Here is a 27,154-nt window from a genome sequence, read left to right as displayed (position 1 = left end):
CCAGACTCTTTGGGTTTATCAAACAACAGATTACTATAATCATCTCCTGCTTTTACACCTAGTCTATTCCACTGGTCCACCACTCTATTTCTTAGCCAATACCAAACAGTTTTGATGACTGATGCTTTATAATATAATTTTAGATTGGGTAGGGCTAAGCCACCTTCTTTTGCACTTTTTTTCATTAATTTCCTTGCAATTCTTGACTTTTTATTTCTCCATATGAATTTACTTACAGTTTTTTCTAACTCATTAAAGTAATTTTTTGGAATGTTGATTGGTAGGGCACTAAACAGATAGTTTAGTTTTGGTAGAATTGTCATTTTTATTATATTAGCGCTACCTATCCATGAGCAGTTGATATTTGCCCAGTTATTTAAATCTAATTTAATTTGTGTGAGAAGTGTTTTATAATTGTTTTCAAAAAGATTCTGAGTCTGTCTTGGCAAATAGACTCCCAAATATTTTATATTGTCTGAGGTTACTTTGAATGGGATTTCTCTTTCTAGCTCTTCCTGCTGTTTCTTGCTAGACATATATAGAAAAGTTGAGGATTTATGAGGGTTTATTTTATAACCTGCAACTTTGCTAAGATTGCTAATTGTTTCCAGTAGTTTTTTAGATGATTTCTTGGGATTCTCTAGGTAAACCATCGTGTCATCTGCAAAGAGTGAGAGTTTTGCCTCTTCCTTCCCAATTTTAATTCCTTTAATTTCTTTTTCTTCTCTAATTGCTGATGCTAATATTTCTAATACAATATTGAATAGTAGTGGTGTTAATGGGCACCCTTGTTTCACCCCTGATCTTATTGGGAATGCCTCTAGCCTCTCCCCATTGAATATAATGCTTGTTGTTGGTTTCAGATCGATACTGCTAATTATTTTAAGGAACAGTCCATTTATTCCTACACTCTCTAGTGTTTTGAATAGGAGTGGATGCTGTATTTTGTCAGCATCTATTGATATGATCATATGATTTCTGATAGGTTTGTTGTTGATATAATTCAGTATACTAACAAGTTTTCCTAATATTGAACCAACCCTGCATTCCTGGAATAAATCCTACTTGATCATAATGTATTATCCTAGTGATGACTTGTAATCATTTTGCTAAGATTTTATTTAGGATTTTTGCATCTATAGTCATCAGGGAAATAGGTCTATAATTTTCTTTCTCTGTTTTAACTTCTCCTGGTTTAGGTAACAGTACCATATTGGTTTCATAGAAAGAGTTAGGCAGAGTTCCATCTTTCCCTATTTTTCCAAAGAGTTTATATAGGATTGGAACCAATTGTTCCTTAAATGTTTGGTAGAATTCACTTGTGAATCCATCAGGCCCTGGAGATTTTTTTTAGGGAGTTCAGTAATGGCTTGTTGAATTTCTTTTTCTGAGATAGGGTTGTTTAGGTATTTAATCTCTTCTTCATTTAACCTGGGCAACTTATATTTTTGTATTTATTCATCCATTTCACTTAGATTATCAAATTTATTGGCATAGAGTTGGGCAAAATAATTTCGAATTATTACTTTAATTTCCTCCTTATTGGTGGTGAGTTCACCTTTTTCATTTATGATACTAGCAATTTGGTTTTCTTCTTTTTTAAATCAAATTGACCAGAGGTTTATCAATTTTATTGTTTTTTTCATAATATCAACTTTTGGTTTTATTTATTAATTCAATAGTTATTTTGCTTTCAATTTTATTAATTTCTCCTTTAATTTTTAGAGTTTCTAATTTGGTATTTAATTGGGAATTTTTGATTTGTTCTTTCTCTAATTTTTTTAGTTGCATGTTTAGTTCATTGATTTCCTCTTTCTCCAATTTATTTATATAAACATTTAGAGCTATAATATATCCCCTGAGAGTTGCTTTGAATGAATCCCATAGGTTTTGGTATGTTGTTTCATTATTATCATTATCTAGGATAAAATGGTTAATTCTTTCTATAATTTGTTTTTTGGTCCACTCTTTTTTTAAAATGAGGTTATTCAGGTTCCAATTTGTTCTGGGTCTATATCTCCTTGGCCCAGTATTGCATATGACTTTTATTGCATTGTGATCTGAGAAAGATGTATTCACTATTTCTGCCTTTCTGCAGTTGATCATTAGGTTTTTATGTCCTAGTACATGGTCAATTTTTGTATAAGTTCCATGTACTGCAAAGAAAAAGGTATATTCCTTTCCATCCCCATTCAGTTTCCTCCATAAATATGCCATATCTAATTTTTCTAACAATCTATTTACCTCCCTATTTTCTTTCTTGTTTGTTTTATGATTCTGTTTATCTAGATCTGATAGCGGGAGGTTGAGGTCTCCCACTAGTAGAGTTTTGCAGTCTATGTCTTCCTGTAGTTCTTTCAGCTTCTCCTCCAAGAATTTGGGTGTTGTCCCACTGGGTGCATATATATTCAATATTGAAATGACTTTATTGTCTATGGTACCTTTTAGGAGGATAAAGTTTCCTTCCTTATCTCTTTTAACACTATTGTTGCTGCTGCTTTGTCTGAGATAAGGATTGCTACCCCTGCTTTTGTTTATTTCAACTGAAGCAAAATATATTTTGCTCCAACCTTTTACCTTTACTCTATATGTATCTCTCTGCTTCAGATGAGTTTCTTGTAATCAGCTTATTGTAGGATTCTAGTTTTTAATCCATTCTGCTATTTGCTTACGTTTTAAAGGAGAGTTCATCCCATTCACATTCAGTGTTATGATTACTAATTCTTTATTGCCCTCCATGCTATCTTCCCTCTGTTTGTATTTTCCCCCTTCCCCCCTTTTATCCATATTCCCCAGTCTTTTGTTTCTGAAAACCACCCCCTTCAGCCCCTTCAGTGTGTTTGCCCTCCTGTATCACACCCTCCCCTTTCTTTCCCCTTTCCCTTTTTCTCTTTTCCCTTCCCTTCCTTTTGTTATTTCCCCTTATTTCCCCCACTCCCCTTCCCTTTCTCCGTCCCCCCCCTCCCCTTTTCCCCTTTTAATACTTGAAAGGTTAGATGTTTTATAAGTTAACTGAGTATGTGTAGGTTGACTTTAAGCCAAGTCTGATGAGAAGAAGATTCAGGTGTTTCTCCTCTGCTCCCTTTTTCCCCACTATTACCATAGGTTTTTTTTGTACCTCTTAGTGTAATGAGATTTACCCCATTCAATCCCCTCCCTCCTCCCGTCTCTTTCCTGTCCCCCTTTTTAGGGAGGTAGTATTTTTTTTTGGATCATTCTATCTAAGTCATAGAAAATTCTGAGTGTCTGTCCCTTCTAGTTCAGTATATTCTATCAAATAGAGTCAAAATTCCTGAGAGTTATTAGAGTCTTTCTCCCAAGTGGGGTTAAAACCAGTTACATCCCATTAGATAGTAGTCTCATGGATAGGTCATGAATGTCCATCATTTCTGGCTAGGTGTATTCTCTTTGTTAGTGTTACATTTCTCAAGGTTTATGAGAATCTTTTTTTTTTCTTTCCCCCCCTCCCCAGTACTGGGATATAGCCAGTTTCAACTTACTGGATAGCATTTTTTTTCTTTTACTGCCCCCCCCTTTTTTTAACCTTTTCATGTGTTTCTTGAACCTCCTGTTTGATGTCCAAATTTTCTGTTTAGCTCTGGTCTTTTCATCAGAAATTTTTGGAATTCTTCCATTTCGTTAAATGTCCATCTTTTTCCCTGGAAGAGAAGGCTCAGCTTTGCAGGAAAGTAGATTCTTGGCTGCATTCCAAGTTCCCATGCTCTTCGAAATATCTCGTTCCAGGCCCTTCGATCCCTTAAAGTTGATGCAGCCAGGTCCTTCGGGATCCTTACTGTGGCTCCTTGATATTTAAATTGTTTCTTTCTGGCTGCTTGCAGGATTTTCTCTTTTATCTGATAGTTCTGCAGTTTGGCCACAACATTCCTTGGTGTTTTCATTTTAGGATCTTTTTCTGGTGGGGATCAATGTACTCTTTCAATAACTACTTTGCCCTCCAATTCCATGATATCAGGGCAGTTTTCCATCACTAGATCCTGTAATATTAAGTCCAGGATTTTTTTCTCTTCAATGTTTTCAGGAAGTCCTATAATTTTCAGGTTGCCCCTCCTCAATCTATTCTCAAGGTCAGTGGTTTTGTTGATGAGGTATTTTACATTTGCTTCTATTTTTTCGATTTTTTGATTTTGTTTAACTGGCTCTTGCTGTCTCATGGAGTCATTAGTTTCTGTAGACTCCATTTTTGGGGGAGGGGTTTCTTCATTAACCTTTTGCAACTCCTTTTCCAATTGGTCAATTCTACTTTTGAAAGAGCTTTCCATTTGACCAATTGAGATTTTGAGAGAATTAATTTCTTTTTGCATTTGCTCATTTGAGGATCTGAGAGAATTATTCTCATTTTGTAATTGTCCAATTGATGGTCTGAGAGATTTATTCTCCTTTTGTGTTTGTCTAATTGTACTTTCTAAGGTTTTGTTTTCTTGTTGCAAGGTATTAATTGTCTCTCCCAAATTTTTAAGCTCCTTCTCTTTATTTCTTCAAGGAAGTCTTTCCTGTGCTGGAGACCAGATTGTATTCTCCTCAGAGGTTCCAGGTCTCTCTGAGTTGGGGTCTTTCCCTTCCAGGAATTTTTCTATGGATCCACCTTTCTGCTGACCCTTCTTCATTATGCTATGACCTTGAGTTGGGGCGGGGGGGGGGGGGGGCTGGTTCACCTGGGCTTGGGATTGTTAAAAGCTTTACTGAGTGCAGTTTCTCTGTCTGGCCAATAGGAGGTGCTGGTTGCCCTCTCTGCAGTGTCTGTGACCTTGGCTGAGGCCTTCTCCCTTTGCCAGAAGGGAGGAGTTGGAACTATTGAATTCTTTTGCCTTCAATCAATGGTGGCCTTTACCCTGGCCTGAGGTGATTCCTCAGCTGGGCTGGTTCTTCTGCTCACACACCTGGGCCTGAGGCAGAAGTAGTTTGCCTTTCTTTGGGGAGAGGCCTCTGTGCAATGGAGGTGTGCCCTCAGAGTTTCTCAGACCGGAGGAGCCTAGGGATGGTGTCCACAGATGTCCTGCACCAGAACTCTCCCCCCCAGCCTGGTCCCCAAGCTCCAGGGGGACAGCACCAACACCAGCGCCTCTGCTTCCCCGTGGACCCAAGCCCCTTTTGTCTAGCCCCCACCAATGATCCAGCAGGTCCGGCTCTCTGGCCCTTAGACTCCCCGTTCCAATTCAGTTGTTAAACTGGCTGATCTGGGGCTGATCCTCCCTCTGAGCCCAGACTCACCCACCCAAATTCGGCCAAAGCTGCTGCAGGAGACAAATCCTGAGGTAGATGTTCTTTCTTCTGGCTTTTCTTTCTGGGTTTTGTGGGTCGAATTTCTTTTAAGAGGTTTGTTTCATGTGATAGATGGGGAAGAGATCAGGAGACTTTAGAACTGTGCCTGTCTTCTCTCCGCCATCTTGGCTGGCAGGAATTCTTTAAAAATGAGGTCAAGACTCTTTTCCTGATTATGTCTTTCAGGTAGCCCAATAATTCTTAAATTATCTTTCCTGGATCTGTTTTTCCAGATCAGTTGTTTTTTCAATTAGATGCTTCACATTTTCTTCTAATTTTTCATTCTTTTGGTGTTGAAATATTGTGTCTTGATTTCTCACAAAGTCATCAGCTTCCTTTAGCTCCATTCTACATCTGAAGGATTTGTTTTCCTCAGAGAGCTTTCTTGTCTCCTTTTCCATATGGCCAGTTCTGCTTTTTAAAGCATTCTTCTCCTCAATAACTTTTTGAACTGTTTTGTCCATTTGACCCAAGCTGGTTTTTAACATATTATTTTCTTCAGCATATTTTTGGATCTCTTTGACTAAGCTGCTGACTCTATTTTCATGTTTTTCCTGCATCTCTCTCATTTCTTTTCACAATTTTTCTAATATCCTTTTTAAGAGTTGTTTTTTATTCTTTGAGTGGGGGAGGAGTAGAGTATAGGGAAAAGTAAAGAAAGGATCAAGAAGAAAGAAAAGGATAGCTGGGGGGACATTAACAATATCAATAGAAGAATGTTTGAGTTTGCCACTGTCATCAAAAATACCAGAGATATGGGGCAGCTAGGTGGCGCAGTGGATAGAGCACTGGCCCTGGAGTCAGGAGAACCTGAGTTCAATTCCGGCCTCAGACACTCAATAATCACCTAGCTGTGTGACCTTGGGCAAGTCATTTAACCCCACTGCCTTGCAAAAAAAAACCAAATGAACAAAAAAAAATACAAGAGATATTCCCTACATATGATGAGGGTCTTCAGATATTCGTTGCTTAATGGATGAGTTTTTGATTGCATCAAATCCTGGAAGATGGGACTCCTTAGATAAAGGAATTCTGCCTGACTATCCACAATAGAATAACCAAGTGAATGAAGACTACTGTTTATACGCTATAAGAATAGGAATATATAGTAGTGCTATTATCTGATTTGATTTGTAACTTAATAGGCAACTTGTTTTACTGGTCCATTAATTGTGTTATACAGATATAGAATATCATTGATGAGCTGAGCCTTGAACTGAACACGAAGGGAACAAATTAGTTGCTTTTAGGATGTTCTATAGTATTTTTCAAGACCTAAATCATTTTTTTAAAAAAACAAAGTTTGGGTCAAATTTAAATGACAAAGTTCTTTTGAATATGCCTTAAATAAGAGTAAATAGGCTATGTATATATACATTATTAAATATTATATTTTATTGTTATTACTAAAATACATGAATCCTTGATTACTGCATATGACAACTATTTCATCTGCCCAGAGGACTATTTATCTTAAGCCTATATTTATGGCTGATTTAGATAGTAAAATACATGAGAAGTTTGTTATATTATTATGTCCCTATCCCATAAGTATGAATCCATGTAGATTATGTTTAAAAAAAAGATACCATTTTATTACAAATAGTTGTTTAATTGATAGTCACCCTTTCAATCATAAACATTCCATGAAATTTTCTTTAACTAAAGTTTTAATGTTTGTTATGCATGCAATTTTTGTTGCTTTATAACATTTTCTTCCACTTATTTAAAAGCTTCAGTTACAGTTAAATCAAGATCTCAGCATCTTGCATCAGGAGGATGGCTCATCTAAGAATAAAAGGGGAGTTCTGCCAAAACATGCTACAAATGTTATGAGATCTTGGCTCTTTCAACATATAGGGGTAAGATTTTGTGATTTTGCAATCAATCTTAGAAGATTTTGGAATATATTTTTGGTGTGACTTGATATGTATCATGAAAAAAAATTTTTTTCACAGACTACTAGACCTAATTCTAGAAGTCAGTTTTGTAAAGAAATTATATACCATGAAGATAACACCCTTAAGAAAATAATCAGAAAAATTAGACTAATGGATAAAATGAATATGGGAAATTTTAAATGCACATGGGTTTGTAAAAATTAAAATACTATACTGAATTTATTGCATAGGTACTGAAAAAAATGGAGTAAACAGGATTGGAGCTGGGTGGGTTTAATTAGTGAAGATTGAATGAAGAAGATACACACTGATCAAGGTCTTGAAAAAAGGGTAATGTACTATTGAGGAAAGAACATTTTTCTTGTTATTTTGTTTTATTTTTTTCAATTACATGCAAAGATAGTTTTTAACACTAATCTTTTTTGTAAGCTTTTGAGTTCCACATTTTTCTTCATCCCTCCTTTCCTTTCAACCTCCCCATGATAGTAAGTAATTTGATATAGGTTATACATGTACAATCATGTTCAGCATTATTTCCACATTAGTCATGTTGTTAAAGAAGAATCAGAACTAAAGGAAAAAAAAGAAAAAACATAAAACAGGTTTTAAACAGCAAAAATACTATGATTTGATCTGCATTCAAACTCCTTGGTTTTTTTCCCTCTGGATGTAGATGGCCTTTTTCCATTATAAGTCTCTTAGAATTGTCCTTGATCACTGAATGGCTGAAAGGAGGAAAGAATGTTTTAGATGGAAGCATATTATAGTATAACTGGCAGAAATAGATCAACTAATAGGTTTGTTGACAGAAATGTGTAGTCTATGGAAAAAAATAATGCTCTTAATAAAACAGTACTCATTATTTCATGTGAATCTTCCATTTTCTCCCAAAGAGATAGGAAGTTCCTTATGGAATTATGATTTATATTTCTTTTGCATCCCATGGTAGATTATATAAAATAGTAAGAACTCAATTCTCACTGGTTGAAATAATGTGGATGATGTGTTCAAAATTATTTGTCATGAGTTGATTATCATACTACTAAAGTGTAATTTTGTATGTATTAATAGAGTTTCATTACTGAGAAGTCCATTATACTGGCAGCCTTCAGTTCCTCTATTCTTTTCACTCCCAAAGCAAGAGTTCTGATCTAGTGGGATTCACCCAGGGCAGGAAGGGAGAATGGGGTATTGGGGAAGACCTGAGTCCAAGGGAATTTATCTTGAGACAATCTTAACAGCTTAATAGCTGAATAAAAAAATGAAGGTAGGATCTTAATCCAGGAATGGAAGAGCAGAGATCTGTAAGACTTGAAAAGGGAAAGAGTTGCCTTTGAATGTTTCCAAAAATCCTTGGATCTAAGTAGCTGGGTTTTCAGCTTCTCCAGCAAGGGGCATCCATACTATACAGATGGCTCCCTTGACAGAAGTATGATTACCATGAGATTTGCATACACTGCATACAGTGACTACTAGAGTTGGAAGACTCTAATTGGCTTAAGTCTTTCTACAGTGGTAATTGTGGCCGATTCATTAAATGGCAAAACTCATTGTTTTTCCTGGTCTTGAGTTTCAGCTTCAAAGCTAATTGAACTATAGGGAAGCAAAGTTTCAAAGGCAGAGCTGTTTGTTTTTTAATTTATTTATTTTTTTTAATTTTACAATTTTCCCCCTAATATCACTTTCCCCCCCACACAGAAGGCAGTCTGATAGTCTTTACAGTGTTTCCATGCTATACATGAATCAAAACTGAATGTGTTGAGAGAGAAATCATATCCTTCAGGAAAAAACAAAATATAAGAGATAGCAAGATCACATAATAAGATAACTTTTTTTTTTAAATTAAAGGTAATAGTCTTTGGTCTTTGTTCAAACTCCACAATTCTTTCTCTGAATAAGATGGTATTCTCTATCACAAAGCCCCAAATTGTCCCTGATTATTGCACTGATGGAATGAGCAAGTCCATTAAGATTGATCATCACCCCATGTTGCTGTTAGAATGTACAATGTTCTTCTGGTTCTGCTCATCTCACTCAGCATCAGTTCATGCAAATCCCTCCAGGCTTCCCTGAATTCCCATCCCTCTTGGTTTCTAATAGAATAATAGTGTTCTATCACATACGTATACCACAGTTTATTAAGCCTTTCCCCATTTGATGGACATTCGTTCATTTTTCAATTCTCTGTCACCACAAATGGGGCGGCTATGAATATTTTTGCACAAGTGATGTTTTTACCCTTTTTCATCATCTCTTCAGGGTATAGACCCAGTAGTGGTATTGCTGGATCAAAGAGTATGCACATTTTTGTTGCCCTTTGGGCGTAATTACAAATTGCTCTCCAGAAAGGTTAGATGAGTTCACAGCTCCACCAACAGTGTATTAGTGTCCCAGATTCCTTCCAATATTGATCATTGTCCTTTCTCTTCATATTGACCAGTCTGAGAAGTATGAGGTGGTACCTCAGAGAGGCTTTAATTTGCATTTCTCTGATTAGTAAAGGTTTAGAGCAGTATTTCATATGACTATGGATCTCTTTGATCAGAGGCAGAACTGTTGCAGAAAGCACTTGATAGTCAAAAAAAACCCCAAACCCTATATCAAAGTATTTCATTCTTTCCCTTCTTCCTAGAATTAGCCTTCCCTAAAACATATCCTGTACTCTCTTGAAATTCTACTAGTTTAAGATTTATTTGGATTAACTCTACCTAATATTTATTCCTTTTGATATATTACTATGATTAACTTAGCTCAAAGAATGTTGTAGTGATTGTAGCAGCAGAGGAAGAAGGACCTTTGAAAAAATAGAAACAAGAGATTTAAGGTTGGGAGTGATAAAGACAGTCCTGTAGAATACAACTGAAAGCCAGAATGAGAGGGGACAGTAGGGTGTAGGGCACTGAAAAGAAGGAACAGTATACTTTAATTCAAAAAAGGAAGGACAAATGGGAGCCACTTAAAAATTCTTTCTATAGCCGACTTTACCTTTCTAAAGTGGGAAGAACTGACTTCATAGAGATCTGGGGCCATCTTAGCTCTTCCCTTCCAAAAGTGAGGTGAGTGGACTTCATGGTTCTTTATATTCTTAAAGAATCTGAGTGACAATGAGAGATAGGTTAGGGCAAATTAGATTCCCAATCATTTGTTCATCGAACATTATAGATTTACAGCATTGGAACTTAGAGGAAAATCCAAGAATAATAAAACACTAAAGAGCTTAGAATTCTAGAAAGGTCTGCTGAAAGATCTGACTCTCCAGTTTTGGGAGTTCCATTATACTTTCTCATCCTTCTTCTCCTCCATCCCCTAGAAATGTCAGCTTTTGAGAAGTACCTTCTTTGCTTTGCCTCATATCTCCCTCACTGCTTATGTGTATTTCATCTGCCAAAGTTAACTGACTCTATAGTGAATTGGAGAGAAATATAATGATGTCCCATGATTGGGTCAAACTAATTTATTCACTTTGATACCTTAATGTGATTAGTTTATGTCAAAGCCATGTGTGGTAATTGTGGTGGCAGCAATAGAAAGGTCTTTGGAGAAATGGTAACAATAGATTTTAGAGTGGAAGTGTTATTAGTTCTCAGAAAACAATATATGTTCAAGATTATTTTTGTTTGTGTTTGATGTTGTTTTTAAAGAGAACATTAATAGTAAGTAAATCAGCCATTATTAAAAGTACGTTAATAATTGTAGGTCAGTAGAGACTATTTATCTGAGTGTCTTAAGAATAAAATCAAAATTAAGATAAAGTTGCTTTCCCATTCCCTGTTGATTACAGTGGCTACATAGGATATAACTGGATTTGGAATCAGAAAGTTGTAGGTTCAAGTCTGCCTTTGACCGAAACTGACAGTCTATCCCACCCTGTTCTACCAGGCAACTCTGTACGACTTTTTCTTTTAGAACAGTGATCTGCATTGGTAGGAGGACTCTCTTTGCAGGCAGTTATCTACAAAAAAATTTTTGTACATAAACACATGTATACATGTAATGTAGAATAGTATTGTAGATATATATATATATATATATATTCTATATGTATATAATGAAATCTATAATTTGATGAAAATTTTTTTTATGTGAAATTGCCAATATCAAATGTTGTTTTATGCCATTACAAGTCTAATATAGGGGATGGCTAGGTAGTGCAGTGGATAGAACACCGGCCCTGGAGTCAGGAGTACCTGAGTTCAAATCTAGCCTCAGACACTTAATAATGACCTTAGTTGTGTGGCCTTGGGCAAGCCACTTAACCCCATTACCTCCCAAAAACTAAAAAACAAACAAAACAACCCCAAAAAAACAAGTCTAATATAAAAAGCCCATTCCTCCTTACTCAGTCTCTACAACCTTAAGTACTGATTCTGTACTGTTTGTTCAGGCCAGTAATTCCAACAGAAATCATATTCAAACAGTCAGATCTTAAGACCGCTCATTTACTCATATTTTTTCTAAAAGCTCCTGACTTTCTGCCCTGCTTCTGCCTTCAAGTTCATCTTCTATGTTAAAATTAATGTCCTACCCCTTTCTTATGTTTCACTCTCTTTCCCCTCCCTCAACTACAAAAGAATATCTTTTTTAAAAAAGTTGGAAGAAGCACCTTTTCTGTGTGTGTCAAAGAACATTAGTCCTTTATATTTTGTATTATAGAAAGCTTTTTTATCTATTTTCCCTACTTAGTAGTCATTTAATTTAAGATATACAAATTTTCTAAATGCTGTTCTAAAAGCAAACTAAGCTAATGGAAAAATCAAGCTATTATTTTACTGACTGATAACCAAATAACTCCTGTCCAAAGCAGGTAGGGTATTATATTTTTAGAATATAATAAAATGGTTGTTTTTTCATTCAGATTCTAATAAGTAGAGCATAACACCTAATTGTATATAGAAATGTTTTCATTGGGCAGTGTTTAAAGTTTATCCCTCATTTAGTTTACTTTACTGTCAGCAAATAGAATTATTTCTCATAATTCTTAAAGCAATATAATTTTCTTATCCTGATCAGCTTACTCTAGTTTTATTTAACCACAAAAATTTTTGGCATTACTCTTGTATTACCAGACTTCCAGATGGATTAACAGATAACATAATTCTTAACACATACTTTTGCTGATCATTGATTAAACTGACAAAAGCTCTTAGGCTACTATAATTAAGTGTCTGCTTCCTTTATGGTATGCATAATAAAATGGTGATATTTTCTGGGTAAAGCCAAAATTAATTTTTTTGCTTAAAGCTTGTTATTTGCCAGAACTTTATTAATAATAATTTGTTTTATGTTTTACCTCAGTAATTCTTACATAGTTCCCGTTTTTTATATTGAAACTTATGGGTAATTTTAAAAAAAATTTTTTTTAGCATCCCTATCCAACAGAAGATGAGAAAAAGCAGATTGCAGCTCAGACCAACCTGACACTACTCCAAGTTAACAATTGGTAAGATAAAATGTCAGTTTATAAGTATTCATATGAATCCAGAGACAACTAGGAGACTCAGTGAAAAGAGTGCCGGATCCGGAGTCAGGAAGATCTGAGTTCAAATATTACCTTAGACACCTACTAGCTGTGTGACCCCCAGGCAAGTCAGTTAATCCTGTTTGCCTCAGTTTCCTTATCAGTAAAATGAACTGGAGAAGGAAATGACAAACCACTCCAGTATCCTTGCCAAGAGATCCCCAAATGGGGTCAGAAACAAAAATGAATATGGAAGACTACATTGAACTATTTATGCCAAATAATAGAAAAGATTAGAAATCTGAATTCCATTAATGTGGTATAGAGGGAAGATAATGAAATAGTAATGAAGACACTAATAGATCATACCTAAATGCATAGACTCCAAAAGGGGAAAAAACCAAACTTGCCACTTAAAAATTCTGGCCTTTTCAGCAAGGTGCCAATATTTATCTTAGCATTTAAGATCTTCCACAATCTAGTTCATTATTTTTCCAGCCTCATTCATCATAACTTTTCTTTATGCACTCTGTCTCCTTACTTCAGACCTTTTGAACTAGCTGGCCTAAGTATATCCCTTTCAGTAAAATTTAACTCTTTGGGAGTCAGGGATTGTACCTTTTGTTTCTTATTGTACCTCTCCTAGTACAGTGACTTGAACAAAAAAATAGGTACTTGGTAAGTAAGGTTTCATTTAGTTGAAATGGGTTTTAAAATGTACATTTGTAGTTAATTCCTCTATACAATCCACATTTAAAAGTTGGAACTTGTGTTGATCAGCTTATTAAATAATTGTAGACCCAGTTTCCACCCTGAACTTTTTTACTTCCCCACCCCGGGACTTCTTCCAAGCTATACATTCTTGATTGTTCACTACTCAACACAAATATGGGAAGCCACTTTCCATCTTATTTATAATGATCTTGATCCCAAGCAGAACTCTTAATGTTGGCATCCTTGCAGATAGAATTAATTTGAAATTTCAGAGGGAAATATTACCCAATATTAGAAATTGAAAAATTAGAAAAAGAAGGGGAAAGAAACAATGAGGTGAGTTTCCAGAATCACATAGTAGTTGACTGTTTTGTGACTAATGTTTTGTTTGTTATAGAAATTCACAATATGAAGATGTAGCATTTTTTCAAATGTATGATTTTAGCCTGTAGCAAAATGCAAGCAAAAAGATATATTCTGTACTATATTTAAAAAAAAATTATACATGAAACACATTCTAGGATTAACTTCTCTGTCATACCTAAATGATTTAGATCCACAACCTCTAAATTTTTCTCATCCATATCTGTTCCTTCTCTAACTTATGAAAATTATACTCGTACAACTTCAAAGTAAACATCTAGGTTTCATTTTAATTATATTTGTCTTATTTTTACCATACTTATCCAGATGATATATACAATTTTGCCTGTTAAACTCTAATGGTTTATATCCATGGTTAGATCTTCAATTTGTAATGATTCTCTCATATTTAAATTAATATTCATTTAAGAAAAAATAACAAATTCTTCCATAAATGAATATCAATATCTTTATGCTATAGCTAATTTTGAATTTATAAGCAACTGAAATAAGTTTTAGAGTAAGCTTATTCTCTCCATAATTTTACAATTCCTTATAAATGCACTCAGATGCATTTCTATCTTGAGGAATGATTCAATAGGCTATTACATTAAGTTCTCATTATATGAAAATATATACACATTAAAATTTGATTTAGTTAGGAATAATGAATAATTGAATGGTTTCTTCATTACAGTTTATTATCAACATTATATTATGATGTGTTAAGTAGTTATTTGGAATTGTACAATAAAACTTTTCTCATATTTAGGTATATTCAATATAAAATTATTATTTTAATGGTGATCAGTTTGGTTCTGTAGTTACAGTTTTTGCAGAACAAAGAGAAAATCTTTAATCTATTTACAGGTTTCTTTTTCTTCATCTGATGACCTTGTTTATGTTTTCTAAATTATTGTTGTTTTGTATCAGAATTACTTGGTCTAGAAGATTTAAAAATAAATTCTGAATTAAATTCCAATACTACTTTAATTTTTTTTTGTTTTATCATTTGTCAAATAGAACAGTGTATTAGATCTATTCCATTCCATCTAGACACTTTATTTCCAGTTATGAGCATCAACAGTTCAAAATGATCAGCTGATCATTTAAAATGTTCTTTGAAATAATGAAGTCCCTTCCCCAGAGCTATCTTTTGGAGGTTCAATAAATCATAATATTGAAAGGGACTTTAGAAATCATATAATGCAATCTTACGTATGAATTTTCTCAAAATGTCCTCAATTCATAAAGCTTCTCCAGACCACCACAGAAAGGGTTAAATAAAATTGAATTTATATAATATTCTATATCCTTAATCCCTCACCTTTCTGATGAAAAAAGGTCTTCTGTTTCATGAGATTAGTGTCTATCATTCTATTTAATCTGATTTGTCTTTTAGAGTTGGTTTCATTTATGGTATGATAGTCATTTTTCTTTTATTTTTAATTGGTATCAATCCTTGGAATTATAGAAAAAATATTTTAATTGGAAGAAACCTCAGAACTCATATAGATTTCATATTTTTCTAAGTTCTTCATTTCTTATAATACAGTAGTATTCAATTATATTTATATAACACAGTTGTTCAACCATTCCCCTACATTTCCAGTATGTTTGTGTGGTGTTTTGTTTTGTTTTTACTACCACATAAAGCTCTGCTACAAATATTTGGGTATATACAAGACCTTTCTGTTTTTCGACATTTTCAAGGTTTTTAGATAGAGCAGTGGGATTACTGAGTGTAAAAAGTTTAGTGAATTTTAATTACAAATTTTTTCTAGGATGGTCACATCATTTCATAGTCACTAACAAGTGTTAGTGCATCTATCTTCCTGGAGTTCCTCCAATATATAGATTACTTCCCTTATTGTTTTTGCTAATTTTTATGGATATGTGAAAATTCAGAATTGTTTTTAATTTCATTTCTCTTATTAATAATTTGGAGCATTTTTACATGGTTATTGGTAGTTTGTGCTTCATCTGAAAGCTGTTAATAGTCTGATCATTTCTTTATTCCTCGGGGGACGGCTCCTTGTTTTATTTGTTTCAATTCCCTGTGGATCTTGCATTTCAGAATTTTATTAGAGATATTTTGAAGAAAAAGGTTTTATCCTCCCAATCAGCAGTTTGTCTTATAGTTGTGTTGGTTTTATTTTCCTTGAAATTTTATAAAAATATGTAATTGTGATAGTAAACATATTCCCTTTTCTAATTCAGATTATATTTCTTCCATAATTTGTTATATGAGCTTTATGAGTTGACGTAACTAAAAATTTATTATCCTATTATTGCCTAGGGATGTCCTATTATTGCCTAGATAGGTCCTCAATAATAGAAATATAGTTCATCTTCAGGCTTATACTACCCATTCTAACTCTAAGACTTGTCAATGCTTATGTTTTCTTGGCATGACTTTCAAGACAGATGAATGAAGATAAACTTCATTCCCCAATGTGACATTGGAGTGGGACTTTTGTAAACTAATTCTTTGGAAGTACTCTCTTATATTAAACTGCAGTATACATACCTGCAATTTTTATCCATCATTCTTGGGTTTTGGCCTTTGGTGACCTACAAATAAGTCTCATCTCTCTTGCACATGGCACTTCCTCATACGTTTGAAACTGTCATATCTCCTCCCCTTTTATTGTCTTCATCAGCCTTTAATTTCCCAACTGTTTCCTGTATGACATAGTTTCATGTTCTCTCTCCAACTACCAGTACTCTGAAAAGACAGTGTGTGAAAGGTTCAGTTGAAGGCTTAATACACTTTGATTATTACACCCAAAGGCTACAATTGTCTAGCTACAATTGCTAGTAAAAAAAAATTCCTAATTATTTTGAGAGGAAATAAAGGAAGACAATAGTGCCTCTGTGATAATTCTTTCCTTAGAAGAAAACCGAGATTCTCTATTTTCTTTAGCTATTAACTTTACAAATAACCCCTACACACAGAGAGAATAAAAATAATTAAATGGGTGAGGAAGTGGGAAAATGCCAGGGTCTATAAAAGTGAAACATTTTAGAAACTTATTAGCACCATATGTTTGCAGGATTTCAACAAATGTTTCTCATGAATTGTTTTCCATATTCTATTATTCATATTTTTTATTGCTGTTAACAGTAATAAACGAGAAATTTGACTATGATGAGTTGGTGTGTTGCTCTTGGCAGGAAATCTGTTTTTTTGGAAGCCATTCTCATCTCGGATTTTTATTTGATGATCAGGTTTATCAACGCCAGAAGACGAATTCTCCAGCCAATGTTGGATTCCAGCTGTTCAGAAACTCCAAAAACAAAGAAAAAAACAGCTCAGAATAGACCAGTTCAAAGATTCTGGCCTGATTCTATTGCATCAGGGGTTGCACAACAACCACCTAATGAACTCACTATGTCAGAAGGTAAGAGAAATGAAAATTATTATTGTTTATATATAATAACATCACAGGTATCACAATTAAAAATAAAAATGTTTCACAAGCCCCAGAGAATAGTACTTTTTGAGAAAATGAATTTATGTCTTAAGGAAATTTGTCAAATCTAAAAATTCTAAATTTAGAAATTGTCAAATATTCAACTACAGAAATTAATAAAAATATAAACTGCAGTGGTTGCTGGGATGGATAGTATTCTTTATCATAAGTCCTCTGTGTCACAGCATTGTTGAGAAAAGGTAAGTCATTCACAGCTGAGCATCCTATAACATTCTTTGCTATATGTACTTTGCTACTTATATACTTTGTATATAGTACATTTCCTAGTGTATCTGCTCGTGAAAGCTTTTTACTGAGAGCATCCTGTTCATCATTTCTTATAACAGAATAGCATTTCATCTTTTTATTTTTTTAGGTTTTTTGCAAGGCAGATGGGGTTAAGTGGCTTGCCCAAGGCCACACAGCTAGGTAATTATTAAGTGTTTGAGACCTGATTTGAACCCAGGTACTCCTGACTCCAGGGCCAGTGTTTTATCCATTGCGCCACCTAGCTGCCCCATAGCATTTCATCTTAATCACCTACCTCAATTTGTTCAGCCATACCCCAACTGATGGGCCTCCCCTCAATCTCCAATTTCTTGCCACCAGAAAAGAACTGCTATGAATAAACACATAGGTCCTTTCCCTTCCTGCTTTTCATCTCTTATGGAATATAGACCCAGTAGTGGCATTGCTAGGTCAAAGGTAGGCATGATTTTTATAGTCCTTTGGACATAGTCCCAAATTGCTCCACAGAATTGTTGGACCATTTCACAACTCTTCCTAAAGTGCATTAATCCCTTCCAATATTTGTCATTTTCTCTTTCAGTCCTATAGGTCAATCCATTATGTATTAGGTAATAACCTCAGAATTGTTCCAACTGCATTCTCCTATCTTAGTGAGATAGGATATTTTTTTAAAATATTTAACTAGGGGCAGCTAGGTGGCACAGTGGATAGAGCATTGGCACTGGAGTCAGAAATGTGTTCAAATGTGAGTTCAAATGTGGCCTCAGACACTTAATAACTGCCTAGCTGTGTGAACTTGGGCAAGTCACTTAACCCCATTGCCTTAAATAAATAAAAAATTTTTTTAATTATTTAACTAGATAGTATTGATAACCTTATCTGAAAATTGTTCATTTTTTTGATCATTTATCAGTTGGGTAATGGTTCTTATTTTTTTTTACAAATTTGACTTAGTTCTCTATGTTTGAGAAATGAGATCTCTATCAGAGAAACTTGTTTCAGTATTTTTCCCCCATAGTTACTATTGCTAATTGTTTTTCCCTTCATTCTATTCCCCCCACCCCCATTTATTCTATACTGTGTCTCCTTTCAACTATTCCCTCTTCAAACATGTTTTGCATCAGACTACCTCCTTCCACAGTCTTCCTTCCCTTCTATCACCTATCCTCCCCTCCTTCTACCTCCACCCCTTTTCTCTCATTCCTTTCCTATCCTACTTTCTTCTAGAGCAAGATAGACTGCTATACCCAATTGAGTATATATGTTATTCCCTCTCTGAGCCAGTTCCAATGACAGTAAGGTTCACTCACTTCCTTCACTTTCCCCCCTCTACCATTCCACTGTCAAAGCTTTTTCTTGCCTCTTTAACTTAGATATTCTACCTCTCCCTTTCCCTTTCTCCCAGTATATTCTTCTCTCACCCATTAACTCATGTTTTTAATATGTTATCCCTTCAAATTCATCTTCTACCAGGGTCCACCTCCCTTTTCAGTTGAGTATAAAGCCATATTCTGATCATGGGTTTCATTCATCCTGTCATGTCTCAGGAAGGTCTTCCTTATATTAGACTCTCCAATCACTTTTGTTTGTTACCTAACCTTTGGAAGTTTATGCATAGATATTTTGAGGCCAAGAGATTTATAAGCGACTGCTTTCTTGGGTTTCATTTTCTATATACTTCTGAATTTGTCAACTTTTCTTCATTGTAGCTGTCATCTGTGAGATCTAACTTTGGGGAATACACAGAAATGTTTTCTCTCTTTCCCTTGCTTTTTAGAAAATATATTTTTATTAGCTTTGACTAGATGTTGTACTCCATCCTGACCAAAAAGCATCTAGCTTAGAAAAAAATCTTATAATTATCAAAAATAAGAGACAACAAAAATAATAGTTTCTATCAACTCACATTTCCATTATCTCATGTCTTCTGAATTTTTATGACAGTAAAATAGTATGCTCTGTCTCCAAGGGCAATTCTTGAATGAAGATATGAAGAGAATAGGAAGGGTTTTACAAATAATATTCCTCAGCAGATGATAAAAATCAAGATTTCACTACACTTATTGTTTGTTGACTATTACTTTAAAGGCATTTGTATCAATAGAACAAAATAGTCTTTTCCCATTACCCCACTGTATATGACAATTGTGACAAAGAAAATTTTACTCAGCAACCCTCTGGTTACAGATATCAATCAAGGTGTGTATTAAGAGACATCTGTTGCCAAAGAGGTTTATTTTTGTCATAAAAGCTGTGGAATAAAGATTTCAAATGGAAGAAAGAGATTCCCTCCATATGGTGAAGTTCTCCAGAGAACCCTATGTTTGGACAACAATATACTGACTGCCAAAAGCCCGTAACATTGCAGAGCCTCCTAAATGAGACCCTTCATCCTAAAAAGAGTTCTGCCTAACCTTCAAACAAAAGACAAAATAAGTGAATGGAAAAAAACCTCTTATTATGTCTGTTGCATGCAGTTGTATAGAAAATCTATAGAAATGCTTCTTCAGTGTATATGTATAAAATATATATATTAACCTGATGTGGAAAATAAACTGAGCCCAAAATTGAATAGGAGAAGGAAAAGGGCCTAGATTTCATTGGTGTTTTTAACTGTGACATGCTTCTGTTTGAAACAAAGGTCTTTCTTTTTCACATCAGTATTCTTCCACAGTTCATGAATAATTAAAGTTGGTATAGCAAATGGTGGGCCTGACTGGCTACATAATATTACTAAGGAAGACTTACACAGGAGAAGTGAGGTAGGAGCAGAAAAGTGAGATAGTCATGCTGTAAATGAGAGATAAACTAGTGGACAGTGCTGATGCTGCAGTGGTATCCATATAATGTCAAGAGAACTAAAGAAGGGTCCCTTGTACTTTGAGTCAATTTCCTAGAGACAAGGAAAAAAGTTAAAACAAATGAGAATGTGAGAGAAGATTGAGATCAATACTATAGGAAGGAGTACCTACCATTGTTGAGATCACAGCTGTATTGACATATTGAAGAACTATTTCAAATAGTAGCTGGATGTTCCTATGTAAGGGATATGAGACATTAGAAAACAAACTGCCCCGGGGCAGCTAGGTGGCATAGTGGATAGAGTACTGGCCTTGGAGTCAGGAGTACCTGAGTTCAAATCTGGCCTCAGACACTTAATAATTACCTAGCTGTGTGGCCTTGGGCAAGCCACTTAACCACATTGCCTTGAAAAATCTAAAAAAAAAAAAACAAACAGAAAAACTGCTTATATAAGCAGGACTGCTTTTTATTTAAAATGCAGAAATTCAGTAAGCAAATTTGAGACGCTTTTCAAAATGTGTTCATGATTTTAGCATTAATTTTCAACAGGATTAAAGAAGAGAGGGAGGAATAATTGAATAAGGGTAATTTTGTAACATGGAGTACCTGGAGGAAGAGCAGGTGAATGCCAAACCAGAAGACTTTAAGTAGCAAAGGCAACATTATGATATCCAAATCCTGAGTAAAATAAGGAAAGAAGACAACAACAGAAGAGGCAATATTTTCTCAGTGACAAATTTCAGCCTCTTCAGTTTTGCTCAAGGTCTGATCAAATAACTAAGGCTATCTCCTGATAGAGAAAACTACAAATTGAGGGCAAATTTTCACAACTAATTATGTTAAAAACTTGCCATAAACTTCTTATGAAACTCTGTCTACATCCATGATTCCATGTTCTCCGGGCACCTGGTCGGCTTTGACACTTATTTGTTGTAGCACCCTGGACAAATTGTTTTGTCCTTTTTGACCTCAGTTTGCTTCCAAGTAAAATCTGATCTTTTAAGGCATCGTATATTACTCTGAACATCAGCCTCAAAATTTCCCTGAAATCCCCTGAGTTTTATGTAACTTGTATCTCAAAATTTAAATGGATCCATGATCTCATTGATGTAAGGATTTCCTCCAACATAATGGCTCAAGAGCTACCAATCTTTTTTTATTCCATGTAAACCTTGTCCATATCCTTCTGCAACTCTTTTTTTTTTTAGTTTTTTTCAAGGCAACTGGGGTTAAGTGGCTTGCCCAAGGCCACACAGCTAGGTAATTATTAAGTGTCTGAGACCGGATTTGAACCCAGGTACTCCTGACTCCAGGGCCGGTGCTTTATCCACTGCACCACTTAGCTCCTTTTCAATGAGACCATCCAAGTGTTGGGGTTTTTCATTTTCTCCTGACATTTTAATGTTCAAATACAAATACGCAGGCTTTCCATTTTACATTCTGTTCCATTGCTTTATGAGTGCTTCCCCTCATTTTTTTAGTCAATTGTTTCTTTGATGATTGATTTGAAAAGATCTCTGGACTTGGATTCAAAGGACCTTAATTCCAATTCTGACTCTGCCACATAATAATCTGTTTTTTCAGTTATTTTGGTCATGTCTGATTCTTTATGATCTCATTTGGAGGTTTTCTTGGCAAAGATATTGGAATAGTTTGTTTTTTCCTTCTTTAGATCATTTTACAGATGAAGAAACTGAGGTAAAGTGATGCAGAGTTAAATTCAGGGTCACCCAGCTCATCAATGTCTGAGGCCAAATTTGAACTCAGGAAAACTGAGTCTTCATGACATCAGGTCCAACACTCTATCCACTGTACCATCTAACTGCCCATACATAATATCTGTAACCTTAAACAAATCACATTTTTACTTTGCATACCTACATGGTACAATGGAGAGAGCAACTTATGTAAAGTCAGGGATCCTGGGTTCAAATCCCGGTTCCATTCATTATTATCCATTTGACCATGGGCAAGACACTTCAAACCCCTGTCTGCCTAAACCTCTGTATGGTCAAGCTCTATCTACATCCATGTTTCCATGTTCTCCAACCAGTCAGCTTTGACACTTCCTAGTTGTGACACCCTGGACAAATTGTTTTATCCTTTGGTCTCAGTTGCTTCAAGTAAAAGCAGATCTTTTAAGGTCTCTTTTTACCTCTTGAGATCTTTGAGACTGGACAATTCCTTGTCAGATGTGTTGCAGCAGGGATCCTTTCCAGGTATGGAGTTGGATTAGGTGGTATCTCTGTTCCCTTCCAGCTGAAATTGTGTAAGAAGTTAAGATTATCTCATCCTGTTTCAGATTTGAACTCAGATCTTCTTGACTTCAGACTCAATATTTTATCCACTAACAGCTGAGACATGATCCAGTATAAGGTCTGATCCTAGTGGACGGTTTTGATCACATCTTATACCTCTGCTCAGAATCTTTCAGGGGGCTCTTACTTTCTGGACAGTCCTCAGTTATCAGACAAGTCTGGTGGAAAACAACAAAAAAAAGTATGTAAACTATTCTTCCCTCTCAATGCCTATTCCTTCCCTACCTTTCCTTTCTTATTTTGAAATCATCAAGATTGGGGGCGGCTAGGTAGTGCAGTGGATCCTGGAATCAGGAGTACCTGAGTTCAAATCCAGCCTCAGACACTTAATGACTACCTAGCTTGTGTGGCCTTGGGCAAGCCACTTAACCCCATTGCCTTACAAAAACCTAAAAAAAAAATCATCTAGATATAAGGTCATCTATCTAATTAAACTTCCCCTGATGATGATAAAGTTCTGAGTCTTTTACTCCCTAAATAAGAATGTTAGCAGTTTAACTTTAATCCCTTGTATTTTTCACTCATGTTTTCTCTTAAGTTCTATATTTGAATGTCATATTTTATATTTTGTGGGTCTTTTGGATTCCCCCATCTGTTAATTATCTCCTGTGTCTACAGGAAAAAATTAGGAAAAAGCAGCAGAGAGAAGGCACTAATATGAAGAGGGACTTTTTTTAAATAGGTTTTTTCAAGGCAGTGGGGTTAAGTGGCTTGCCCAAGGCCACACAGCTAGGTAATCATTAAGTGTCTGAGGCCGGATTTGAACTCAGGTACTCCTCATTCCAGGGCCGGTGCTCTATACACTGTGCCACCTAACTGCCCCTTATGAAGAGGGATTTTAAAGGTTTCTTGTAAAATTTAGAATTTTGACTGATTGTGGAAGGAAACCAGAGTGGCCAGAAGGAACTTGAGCAGGGAGAGAACTCCAGGCATATAAGAATAAAGTGAGTAGGAGGTAGGAAGAAAGGTAGGAAGAAACCAAGTTATAAAGAGTTATGAATGCCAGGCAGAGAATTTGATTTGGAGGTGATTGGGAACCAGTGGGGTTTATTTTTTTTCTATTTAGTATTTTATTTTTTCCCAATTATATGTAAAAACATTTTTTAACATTGAGTTTTGGGGCGGCTAGGTGGCGCAGTGGATAAAGCACCGGCCCTGGAGTCAGGAGTACCTGGGTTCAAATCCGGTCTCAGACACTTAATGATTACCTAGCTGTGTGGCCTTGGGCAAGCCACTTAACCCCATTTGCCCTGCAAAAAAACCTAAAAAAAAAACATTGAGTTTTTAAAAATTTTTATTTATTTTGAATTTTACAATTTTTCCCCCCAATCCTACTTCCCTGCCCCCCCACCCCCCCCACAGAAGACAGTCTGCCAGTCTCTACATTGTTTCCATGGTTTACAATGATCCAAATCAAATGTGATAAGAGAGAAATCACATCCTGAAGGAAGAAACACAAAGTAAAAGAGATAGCAAGATCAGACAATAAAATATCAGAGTTTTTTCCTAAATTAAAGGTTCTTGGTCTTTGTTCAAACTCTACAATTCTTTCTCTGGATACAGATGATATTCTCTGTCACAGACAGCCCCAAATTGTCCCTGTTGTTGCACTGATGGAATGAGCGAGTCCTTCAAGGTTGATCATCACTCCCATGTTGCTGTTAAGGTGTACAGTGTTTTCTGGTTCTGCTCATCTCACTCAGCATCAGTTCACGCAAATCCTTCCAGGCTTCCCTGGATTCCCATCCCTCCTGGTTTCTAATAGAACAATAGGTGTTCCATGACTTAACATATAACCACAGTTTGCTAAGCCATTCCCCAATTGAAGGACTTTTTCTTGATTTCAAATTCTTTGCCACCACAAACAGGGCTTCCATGAATATTTTTGTACAAGTGATGTTTTTATCCTTGTTCATCATCTCTTCAGGGTATAGACCCAGTAGTTAACATTGATTTTTTAAAAAATTGAATTTCAGGGGCGGCTAGGTGGCGTAGTGGATAAAGCACCCGCCCTGGAGTCAGGAGTACCTGGGTTCAAATCAGGTCTCAGACACTTAATAATTACCTAGCTGTGTGGCCTTGGGCAAGCCACTTAACCCCGTTTGCCTTACAAAAAAACCTAAAAAAAAAATTGAATTTCAAATGCTTTCCCTTTCTTCTTTCTTGTCCCCTAATTGAGAAGGCCAGCAATTTTATGTAGTTTATATATGTTAACAGTCATGCAAAATATTTCCTTGTTAGTTGTGTTATAAAAGAAAATATAAACCAAACAAATGAAGAGAAAAAATAAAGTTTAGAAAAGTATGTTTCAATCTGTATTCAGACTCTATCAAATTTTTCCTCTGGAGGTGGATAGCATTTATCACCACCAGGCCCTTGGAAATGCTTTGGATCATTGTATTGCTGAGAATACCTAAGTCATTGTATAAATTGCTGTTGCTATATAAAATATTCTCCTGGTTGTGCTAATTTCACTTTAATTTCTTGTAAGTCTTTCCATGTTTTTCTGCAAAAACCTAAAAAAAAACAAAAAAGATTAAAAAAACAAAAATAAAAAATAGAGACAATAAGGAAGAGGGGAGGTTTTTTGGGGGAAATGAAAATTAAGGGTTTTATAGATGTTTCTTGAGTCTGAGATACCTAACATCCTGTTGAAAGTGACCAATAGACCTGAATATCTAGATAGTCTAGATATATCTCTATAGTATTCTACCAGAGGAAGCTGATGAGATACCCTCAAGGGAGAGTATTAGCTAGGTGACAGAACCTAGAATTTTAAGACAGGAAGATAGAAATTTGAATTCTTCCTCCTTCCATGGGCAAGTCACTTTCTCTGTGTCTCAGTTTCTTCATCTGTAAAACTTCACAGGATTATTATGATAATCTAATGGGTTAACATACGTAAAGCACTTTGCAAACACTAAATAAACTCAAGCTTGTAATTTGAGGGTGAAGAAAATGGGACTTAGAAGTGAACTTTGTGGGATGCCATAAGTGTGATGTGTGTGTGGAGAAGGACAAACAGCAGTGTCATATAAACCCAGAGTGTGTGTGTAGTATTTTCGATGTGGGGATAGTTAATAGTTCCAAATGCTACAGATAGGTCAAGGATAAAAACTGAGAAAAGAACATTACATTTTGTAACTAATAGGTCATTGATTAATTAATAGGTCATCTTGGAGAAACCATGCTTCTCTTTGTCTATCCTAAATTTCCAAAAGCTTTTCTGGGAACTACATTACACTGTTGACTGATAATGAACTAAGAATATGCTGTCTAACCATGCCTCAACTATTTTGTATTTGTGAAGCTGATTTTAGGAATCCATGTGTAAGACTTGATAGTTATCACTCTGAAATTTTGTCTTATTATTTTTAGTATAGTAGATAGTTAACCTATTGATAATTTTAGGTTCTGATTCTGTATCTACCATTGTGTTACCAATCCTTCCCCATTTTTTAGCATGACATTTATGCATTTATCCAAGTCATAGATAAAAAGGCTAACCAACACAGGACTAAGAACAGGTCCTGGATAATTCCACTGATATTTCCTTCTAAGTTGACATTGAATCATTAACAATTAATTACTAGTCATTCAATTAGATCCAAATCCTTCCAATTGTGCTATCACTTAACTTTCATCTTTCCAACTTTTACACAAGATGAAGAAGCTAAGAGGCATGAAGGTGAGATTCTGCGATACTTTACCAGACCACTTTGCTGAAATCTAGATATACTTTCTCTTTCACTTTGCCCTGATCTACAAGTTACATAATCTCATTTTTTGAAAAAAGGAAGAAAAGGAAAAAAAAAAGGAAACCAGATTACTTTTTTTTCTGCTGAAACTGTGTGGATTTTTTATTTTCATTCCTTTTTGGTTCTTAACCACATTTTAAAAATGCATCCTAGAATTCTACCAGAAGTCAACAACTCACTAACCTTTAACATTTTCTGGTTTGTTTGTTTTTTTTAAATTTTGACACTATTTGCCCTTCTCCAGTCCTGTAAATTCTGTCCCTATCTCCAAGATTTTTAGATGTTATTGACCATGACACTATTACATTTTTAAGTTATTTCAGTTCATCAGGGCCAGGTAACCTGAATTTATCAGGAGTAGCCAAGTACTTACCATCACCCTTTCTGATCTTGGAATTCATCTCTCATAACTCTTTTTGTTCTACCCTTTCCAGGCAATAGAGCCTTCATTTTGACTGAGAAAAACAAGCAAAATAAGGGTTCCTCAATTTTGGAGTTCCTTAAACCAGCTTCACACATACAAAATGATGGAGGCATGGTTAGGCAACTATTTATCTGAAAAAGATCTGGAGGTTTTAGTAGTCTTCTTTTGGCTCCAATTACCACAGAGGAGCAGTCCTATCTATTCTTGGTTTATCTTTTCTTACTTTTTGCTGGGTTTTTTTTTTAAGGTTTTTGCAAGGCAAATAGGGTTAAGTGGCTTGCCCAAGGCCACACAGCTAGGTTAATTATTAAGTGTCTGAGGTCGGATTTGAACTCAGGTACTCCTGACTCCAAGGCCTGTACTCTATCCATTGTGCCACCTAGCTGCCCCCTTTTTGCTGTTCTTAGCTTT

General features: G+C 35.3%; 1 protein-coding gene across 14 annotated transcripts in view; it reads left to right on the top strand.

Moving 5' to 3' along the window:
• Positions 1–27,154, top strand: part of PKNOX1 (PBX/knotted 1 homeobox 1) — a 228,685-nt gene that overhangs the window by 118,509 nt on the left and 83,022 nt on the right. Inside the window, exon 1 of one of the 14 annotated variants that reach the window (XM_074213904.1) lies at positions 17,001–17,120. The exons of the other annotated variants lie outside the window; for them this stretch is intronic. Coding sequence (XP_074070005.1) covers positions 17,100–17,120 — 21 coding nt within the window. The 5' untranslated portion in view covers positions 17,001–17,099. Of the gene's footprint in view, positions 1–17,000; positions 17,121–27,154 lie in introns of those variants that run through there. 14 annotated transcript variants of the gene reach the window in all.

The sequence above is a fragment of the Macrotis lagotis genome, chromosome 1 (assembly GCF_037893015.1).
Source record: "Macrotis lagotis isolate mMagLag1 chromosome 1, bilby.v1.9.chrom.fasta, whole genome shotgun sequence".
Lineage (NCBI taxonomy): Eukaryota > Metazoa > Chordata > Mammalia > Peramelemorphia > Peramelidae > Macrotis > Macrotis lagotis.
Note: the sequence above shows the minus strand (reverse complement) of the source record. Positions and strands in the feature narration are given on the sequence as shown.